Source organism: Rhincodon typus, chromosome 22, assembly GCF_021869965.1.
Source record: "Rhincodon typus isolate 14 chromosome 22, sRhiTyp1.1, whole genome shotgun sequence".
In the NCBI taxonomy this organism is placed as follows: domain Eukaryota; kingdom Metazoa; phylum Chordata; class Chondrichthyes; order Orectolobiformes; family Rhincodontidae; genus Rhincodon; species Rhincodon typus.
This window is the reverse complement of record NC_063353.1, coordinates 23,421,922-23,431,188: the sequence shown is the minus strand read 5'-3', so window position 1 is coordinate 23,431,188 and position 9,267 is coordinate 23,421,922. Positions and strand designations below refer to the sequence as shown.

Here is a 9,267-nt window from a genome sequence, read left to right as displayed (position 1 = left end):
CTGTCATACTAGGAATGTGCGGTCAAACCACTTGTCGGATGAATCAAATGCAAAATACTGCACATGCTGGAAATCGAAAACAAACAATGCATTTAGGTATGGGATATTCCTCAAAATTTCTGTGGTGTAGTCCACACTCAAGGCACCTTGCCAGTTCCTTTCATAAGTACTGCCTGCCTTCCTGAATCTTCCAGTGTTTTTTGTTTTTTCGTTTCAAATGTCAAATTAATTACTAGCATAAGAAATTCCCAGTCTGCATCATCCATGTATGCTGAATTAAACAAAAGGATACTGTGAACTAGTTTTTTTCTCAAAAAATTGAAACCTGTTGTATGTTCCAAATTTGACTTTAAATTGCATGGTACTGTTCTGATTATATTGCTGGCTCTCAAAAGGATGATGTATGCATTTTGTTACTTTGTTCTTATATTTGCAGGCAAATGCATGTCGTATATTATGCAAGCCTACACTATCAATGTAGGAAGCCTTCAAAAATGTCAAGTTTGCAGGGATATGCAGAAAGGGCAGGGGAGTGGAACTTGCTGAGTAGCTCTACATAGAACTGTTGCAGACATCATGAGTCAAATGAGCTCCTTCAGTGCTCTAGCAATTTTATGATTCCAAAAGATATGAGAGTGGGAAGAAATTACACTGCTCTAAATTCAAGGATTGTTTAAATAGTAAATTTCATGTTGATCACAGGATCTGTAGCCAAATTATCGAATGATTTGGCTTAATTATCAGAAAGAGAGGATATCTACTTATGTAGCCCAGTTCTAAACAGTGAACATGGGCAAAAGTATTTTGGGATCATGTGCATGCACCTTTAAAGGCAGCAAGGCATATTGAGAAATCAGTGAGCCAAACAATGGGGGTTTTGGGGTTCGTAATAGAAACACTGAGTTCTAAAGAAGGGAAGCAATACTGAACCTTTATAAAACTTTGATTAGGCCATATCTTTAGTATTCCATCCAGTCCTGATCACCATTGTTTAGGAAGGAAGTGAAGATCTTTGAAAGCACATACAGGAGATTTTCCAAGTTGGTTCTGAGGATGAAGAATTTTAAATTTGTGTGTTGGGTGAGGAAAGCTGTAGTTGCTTTCCTCAAAAGAGATTGAGTGGAGATTTTATTAAGGTCTACAAGATTATGACTGGCTTAGATAAGGTAGACAAAGAAAAGCTGCTCATTAGCTGTTGATACAAGCACAGGAGGCACAGATTTAAAGTTTTGGGAAAGTGTTGTGAGGAAAGGCTTTTTTGTACAGCGAGTGGTAATGACCTGGAATCTGTGTACGAGTGCGCAAGAAAGAAGACAATCAATTGTATAGAAGGGAAATTCAATCGGCACTTGACAGGAATAAACTTGCGAGGATAGAGTGGAGAGTGAGACTGGACTGCTCTGCAAAGTGCCAACATGGGCTTGATGGCCTCAAGGGCCTCCTTCTATTCTAATAATGACCTATGACTTCAATAGGCATTAGCAATGGTAAAAATCTCTTATGATACCAATACTTCACTGCAAACACAATTCATGGTAGAAGTCCTGCCTGCCTCCTTAAGCTTGTGATTTAGAATCCCTGGGATACTTGGTATTCAGACTCACCTACTCCTTCCAATGATCCTTCAAGCATCATCAAACATCCACAAGTCTGCTGAATTGTTTACTTTGCAATAACTTTGAACTTGGATCAGGATAAACTTAACACTGTACAGCTTGCGTAACTCTTCAAATTGCATTTCAGACTTTTGGAATGGCAATGTTGTTGGGATGTCAGAAAAGAACGTTAATGAGTTATTTATTCAGCAATACCACGAGATGTAATACACCTTTCAAAGTTAATGTTATAACTTATATCATTAGCTGCATATTCAAACACAAATCAATCCATGGTTTATACATGAATTTGGTAGCCGTTCAGCGAGGTGCTGAAAATATCCTTGAAACGCAGGCACTCTGACACAATTGGACAAGTGAGCAATACAAAGTCATAGCCCTGACTTCTTCCCGGGCAGGATAAGTGGAGTTTTATATGATTGTTAGTCAAAGGTAAAGACTTAAAAGATGCCTTTCAAAGTCCAGTAATACAGGGTGTAAGCGACGGTTACAGTACAGTCAACAAAACGTACAAACAAATCAGTCCAACTGGTTTCTGGAGGGTGAGCTGGAGGATAAATAGACTGACTTTGTTCGACTCTGAACTTGACCATTATTGTGTTCATTAGGATCGACTTCAGAACCCCGCCCGGGTGAGGGTGAGTGGGTTGCTGATATGGCTGAACATTTTGCCGTGAAACATTTTAGCAATTCTGTTCCTATGATACCCCCAGGAAAACAATGTTCGGTCACTAGAACCTTGAAAATCATTGAAGCATTGGAGCTCACAGGCAACCGAAAGCCCTAAATAAATGCTTTTTGCAATCGTGAAAGATTAAGGGGAATTCCCGATTTAAAAAAAAGAATACGCGGGGCAGCCTTAATTCCAAAGTGATATTTTATATTGAGCACGGGAGTCTGCAAGCGTTCAGCATCAGCTGCTGTTGAGGTTCTGCATTGGTTTTGCTACATCCAGCGCCCTCTGCTGATTCTGCACATTGACCTGTTATTGTAGAGAGAGGTGCTGACTGGAGAAAGCAGGTCAGAGCCAGGCAGGGGTGGGGAATCCGGGACAGCCACTCCGTCTGCAGCGCTGCGTCAACTCCTCCCTGCCCGCTTCCCACCACCACCACCACCAACCCCCCTTCCCTTCCCTTCCTTGTAAATGCTGCACACGGCCGAGGAAGGGCAGGCCATTTTCCCTCACCCCTTCCCACGCCCAATTTTCTCATTTTTGCAAATGCTTTTATTTGGGTTTGTCGAATTTTTTTTTTGCATTTTTATTTTTTCGAAACCCTGTTTGAACTCGACTCCACTTGCAAGGCAGCAAATGGCCGGAGAGGAGCGATGAAACTGGGAGAGGAGAGCAACCCTGTCTTCCTCTTGCGGCAGCGCGAATTGCAATGGTGTGGGTGCGTGTGACTTTGTGTAGTGGGTAAAATTCACCCCTTTTTGTGTAACCCTCCACCTCGAGAAAATTAAGCATTCAATGCAAAATATAAATAGTCATATGATGGGTGGGGAGGGAGAGGAAAGCATTCGAGCGGGAATGGTGAGTGAGACAGGGAGATATATACAACATGAAACAAATGACAAGAACCCTGGGTTTCCCGCCAAGAGCGAGATCTCTCCGGGCTCTGCTCGCTCGCTGATTGACAGCCGCCCCCGGCGCCTCCCATTGGCCACATTCAAATCGCACCTCCAGGCCATTGGCCGAGGGGGCGGCGGGGTGCGGCGTTGATTGGACAGCGCCCCCACGCTACGCAAATGAGCCGGGAGGCCCGGCGTTGATTGGGCGGCGCCCCCGGGCTTATGCAAATGAGCCGGCTTCCCGGTCTCATTCCCGATTCAGGGCCGCGGAACAGCGCCCTCAGACAGCCGTGTCCTGCCGCCGTCTCGTACTACCAAGAAAGAGTGCGAGGCGGGACCCGCCCCGAGGAGAGTCAGGGATAGGGGGAGGGAGAGAGAGAGAAGTGGGTGATGCCGCATTACAAAGTGTCCCTTCCCGCCCATACTCACCACTCCCCCCCACCCCATACCCTTCCGATGAGACAACTGAGGGTTTGTAATGAAGCGGATTGATTCCTGAGTGCCAGCGATCCGCCGCCGCCGCTTCTCTCTATAGGAGCGGACCGAGAGGTCTGTCCTCATTTCGATTGGAAAAGGCGGCGAGAGCTACATGGTGTGAGAGGGGAGAGAGAGAGAGAAAAAATAATAACAATAATAATAATAATAATAATAATCATCATCATCATCATCGACAGAGCCCAGCTCCTGCACAGATTTACTTACACGTACATACATATACGGGAGCGAGAGCCTAGCTCTGGGACATCCAGACCTACCTAGAGCAGCTCCGGGAGATCCAGAAGCACCGGGAGACAGCGAGCCCCGGTTCCGGGAAGACCCCGACACCCTTTGAGCGCAGCAGTTGCGAAAGGCGCAGGGGAAGACCCCCCTGGACCGGGCGGCGGCGGCAGTAGCTTCTAATCTTCACCCAGTGCAAGCGGGCACCGAGAGAGAGAGAGAGTGTGTGTGTGGAGACTGAGGGAGAAAATAAACACACACACACACGTTTATAACAGCGGGATTTACTCACTTTGCAACGATTTTTTTATTAAAAAAAAATCATCTTTATTTTTATTCCGGACGGAAGAACTGCTGAGCAATTTTTTTTGTTTGTTGTTCATTACTAGAGTCCTCCCCCCCCCCCACCTTCTCCGTTGTTGCATTTCTTTTTTAAAAAAAAATTGAGAGCATTTTCTTCTCTGGTGGAAGAGTATCACCCTAGGAAAGGCGGATAAGGGTATTTTGGACGGCGGGGATTCCACTTGGCGATGCTGCTCTCCAAGAAAATCGGATCGTTTGCTCACATTTGCAGCCCAGCCAGCATGGACTTGCCGGTTAAAATCCAGTTGCAGCAAGGTAAGGGGCTTTGGTTGACTCCCGGCTGCCTTTTTATATTTGATGTATTTGTAGTACGGGAGGGTGTGTAAGGGGGAGTGGGAAATGGTGCATTTCGGTGGCGGCGTTCGGAAGGGTTTGAGGTTTGTTGTGGGTTGTGTTGTGCCGGCGAATTTTACGAGTTTGTTTCATTTATTTGAGCCATTAAAGTTGAGTGCGAATTCTTTCCCCCACCCTTCCCGCTAGTAGTAAAACATTTCTCCCCTCTCCTCCCTCTGCAGTGAAGGAGCGGGAGCCTTTTGAGAAAGTCTATCAGATCGGGGCAGTGCTGGGCAGTGGAGGTTTCGGCACCGTCTACAGTGGCGTACGGCTCAGTGATGGGCTCCCGGTGAGTGTGTGTGTGTATGTGTCTCTGTCTCTCCAACCCGAGTACCACGCTGTATATTGCATCTTCAACATATTTTTGTGACAGCCCCCCCACCCCTTCATTCCCCACCAGCTAAACTCATTTCTGCGCTGTCTTTTTTATTTAGGTCGCTGTCAAACATGTAGCCAAAGAGCGAGTGACCGAGTGGGGCTCCCTGGTAAGTAAAGCGCGTTTCGCCCAGTATCTCTCTCTGTTTACATTCGTTATTTAACGGGGGGAGGGGTTCGAGCACATCTTTCGTACGCTGGGACTTAACAAGGTGATACTTTGCAATCGATCACTTTTTCTTTATTTAAACCCGACTCCCAGTAAATGTGCTTTGAATCCATCAAATGCGGGGCGATTGTAAATCAAGCTGCGACAGCCCTTGTGTTTGGGGGGGAAATCCATCAGTTTCCATATTGAAGAGTAGCCTTGCTGCCAACACTAAGCAGATCAAAGAGGCAAATGTTGGAAATAGTGAGCCAAGTTTGAAGGAGTGTTTGTAGTGGTACATGGAGTACTTTAATGAGAACACTGACATTTTTCCCTGTAATGACACTAGGACACGTCGTAATATTTCGCATGTGGGGGTTGTGTGTGGGTTGTTTAGTTTTTTTTATCTGCAGTTTTATAAGCGGCATTTATGCATATTTTGGTTCTTCAATCTTTCATTTTTTTCCTTCCCGCCCCCGTTTGTTTTATTTTTGTAGAATGGCAATCTGGTGCCTCTGGAGATTGTGCTCCTTAAGAAGGTGGCTGGAGGATTCCGAGGGGTGATTAAAATGCTGGATTGGTACGAGCGAGGAGACGGCTTCTTGCTGATCATGGAGCGACCGGAGCTGGTCAAGGATCTGTTTGATTTTATCACCGAGAAGGGGGCCTTGGAGGAGGAGCTGGCCCGGGTCTTTTTCAGACAGGTCCTGGAGGCGGTCCGACACTGCTACAACTGCGGAGTGGTCCACCGGGATATCAAAGACGAAAATTTGCTGGTGGACCTTCGCTCCGGGGAGCTCAAACTGATCGACTTCGGCTCGGGGGCGCTGCTCAAGGACACGGTCTACACCGATTTTGACGGTAATGCGCCATTAGGGGCTGCTCGAAACCAGTTCTTCCATGTATTAGGACAACTAGCGAATTAAAGTGAAACAGTCTGCTTATGTAGCCTGTTATGAAACATCCTCCCGCTTGTCACGGAGGTTATTTCTACGCTATCCCTTTTTCTGTTTTGAAAAGTTTTTTAAAAAATGCTGGTTTGGAATGATTTGGGCGGAGATGCAATGTATATTATACATTAGATTTTTCTGGATAATCATTCTGGTTTTGTATCGCCAGTTTTCTTTGTGGGTGGATCCAGTTGACCACAGTTGCCGTTCAGATCTTTGCAGCCAAGGGTTCCGGGAGCTGTACGATGTTTCCTCGTTCACCTTGTTGTGAAACTCGAGTCCTTCTCGTATTTAATACGTTGCTATGTTGTTTCATTGCACAGACCTGGCTCCGCCCCGCCCAGTCGCTCTGTGGCTAGCTACGCACTCTGCAATTCAATGCCCAATAACACTGATCCCTATCCCTTCAGCTTGTCGGTTCTCAGCTGATTTTTCTACTGTCACTAAGCCGCAAGCTTGACAATTTTTTTTGCACATTTCTCTTTTCTCTCACCCACTTTCTCTTTTTCTATCCTTTTTCCCTTCCTCTCTGCAGAGTTAGGTAAACTCCTGTGGATTTTCCCCCCTGCTGTGCGGAGCCCTACCATGTGAGGGCTTCCTCACGTTTGTAAACAAAATCAGCTGACTGGGTTAATGCAGGGAATTGATCGGTGCAGCATCCAGGCTGCCTCTTTTTTAACCCTTAATAAAGATCATGTTTTGAAGAGCTAAATTGCGTTAAACTTCTAGCATGTAATTAGCTTTAAGTGCATCTGGATTGACATCCGTTTTGAATTAGGTTTTGGCTCTTTGCAGGCACAAGAGTGTACAGCCCTCCTGAGTGGATTCGCTACCATCGATACCACGGCAGATCAGCCACTGTGTGGTCTTTGGGAGTGCTGCTGTATGACATGGTGTGTGGGGATATCCCTTTTGAACAGGATGAAGAAATTTTGCGTGGCCAAGTGTACTTCAGGAGGAGAATTTCTTCAGGTGAGTGGTTTTGTTAAGTGCCAATCTGGTGCTTTTTTTTAAAAAGTCCAGTGTCCCCCAGTTCTTTAACTACTTTTAAATGTCATCGAAGGAAATGTACTTTGAAGTTTTGTTTTAAAAGATTGACTGGCTAATTTTGTGCCCCCCCCCCCCCAACAGAATGTCAGCATTTGATCAAGTGGTGCCTTGCTCTGAGGCCTTCTGAGAGACCGATGCTTGAACAGATCTTTGACCATCCATGGATGCGGAAGGCAGAAGTGGTTAAAACTGAAGACTGTGATATCAGGCTGCTAAGCCTAGGCCATGAGCACTCAAGCACAAGTTCAAGCAAGGAGAGCCTGTGAATCATCAAAATGCCTCGCAGCAGGAGGGGAACTGTGTATGCTAAAGGACCCTGTGCTGGTGCCACCAGCTTGATGTGGGAGGGGAATGATAGTTGATTTGACATCCAGACCAGTGGGGTTGGGGTTGGGGGTGGGGGGAGGGGGTGGAATCTGACTGCTGGTTACTGCTCTGAACTAATTTTGTTTTCTGTTGGGAACATTAGAGTTTGGGAGAAGCAGGCCAGTACTTGGCTATGACTGACCTTTTTTTTTAAGCAAAAAGTGACCTCCAAACAATGCAAACTCTGCTCTCATAGAGCCTGGACTAAATGTTCTTTGCTTTCTGAGTGCCTTTTGAAAGCTGCTTTAATTCACTGGTGATGGAATACTTGAACACATTCTATTCCCCTTCTATCTTTGCTGCTCAGAATACTTCAGTCTGCACAACTAAGGGTGTGCATGGGGATGCCAAGAACCTGGTCTGTCAGCAATGTTGGTTTTTCTTTTTTTTTCCCAATAGTCATCGCAACCACTAGGCAGCAGGCCCTTTGAGTTTCTCTCCTCTTCCATCAACCTGCGAGTTTCATTTGTTATGTGGCCAAGGCATGTCGGGGCATGGTTGTATGCACAATCAATGCAATTCAAGGACACTTTCAAGACTGTATATTGTATGAAATGTAAATTGTTTCATTATGTATTATAATCTGGTTTTTATTTATTTGTATTCTGAAAAGTTAGACTGTCCACAGATTTCATGTGGCTATTTATTTGTTTAATTTATTTTAGAAGTTTCCAACACTGCTGTTCTGCTTCCATGACACCTGTTTGGTTTGTCTATGGTATATTTCTGCATTCCTGTTTCTTTTTCTGCATATTTAATATACTGTGCAGATTTCAGTGGATTGTCATGCTAGTGGAAGGTGAATGGAAGCTTGTGTCCAAAAGCTATTCTTTTAAAAGGGCAATAGATGGATTTTATTTTCCTGACTTTGGCATTTAACCCAAGGTTCTTCATGGCTGTTTGTATTAGTGTAAAGTAATACAGTTTGAAAGGTTTTAAATTATTGAAGTTGTACAGTCTCCATCATTGGCTTTAGGAAGGTAGAGTGGCAGTCGACCTTTTTAATTTATTTCAATAGCTGTGTTTTGTGCACTAGGTCTAGTTGCATTTATGCAGCTTGGATTTGGGAGTTGTTTTTCCAATTTAGCTGTGTGAAATAAATAATGGATGGAGAACATATTTTTTATACGAGCATTTCAATTAAAGTTCACTTTTTGTACATATGTTGTGTGTCAATAATGAATGAAGGTGTTTTCTGCAGACATTCACCCAAGTTTACTTATTTTACAAGTGCACCATTCCGTTCATGCGTTATCATTCTATCTATTGATACTCAGCCTGAACATAACAGGTCCTGGAGAAAGTTGACTCCTAATGTCATGCTGGACACTTAAGTATGTATCTTCTAGTTTCTTAAATACCTAGCATTGCAACTATCCTACTGATAAAATACCATTAACATCTATTTTAGACACTGAACTTCAAACTTGCTTGTGAATTTTAGCATAACACAAAGTAAACCTCTAAGGAAAAAATGAACTCTTGATTAAAGCAGTTAAACTAAGTTTTTACCAGTTTACTGCTGGAGCTCTAATTTTGTGGAGGAGATCTATATTTGCAAATACTTAGCAGAAACAATTACTGTTTTCACTGGTCCATTCTGCAGGTAACATTTAGATTTAGAAGCTCTCTAATTGTAGTCCAGTATGTAAAGTAAACTGGGCTTTTAATTTAAAAAAAAATTAAACCAGTCCCAGAATGATTGATCTCTGCAAAAAAAATGCAATCTGTAATAATGTTTACATGTGATAGGTGGTGCTATTGCAGCCAAAGTCTAGTT

At 44.1% G+C, this 9,267-nt stretch overlaps 1 protein-coding gene across 1 annotated transcript; it reads left to right on the top strand.

Annotated features, from left to right (window-relative positions):
- The first annotated feature begins 3,673 nt into the window (after positions 1-3,673).
- LOC109938203 (serine/threonine-protein kinase pim-3-like) lies at positions 3,674-8,646 on the top strand. The gene is made up of 6 exons (XM_020536644.2): positions 3,674-4,520; positions 4,781-4,887; positions 5,033-5,083; positions 5,619-5,982; positions 6,867-7,043; positions 7,203-8,646. The coding sequence occupies exons 1-6, from the start codon at positions 4,433-4,435 to the stop codon at positions 7,385-7,387; spliced, it is 972 nt and encodes a 323-aa protein (XP_020392233.1). The 5' UTR covers positions 3,674-4,432; the 3' UTR covers positions 7,388-8,646.
- Positions 8,647-9,267: the final 621 nt, after the last annotated feature.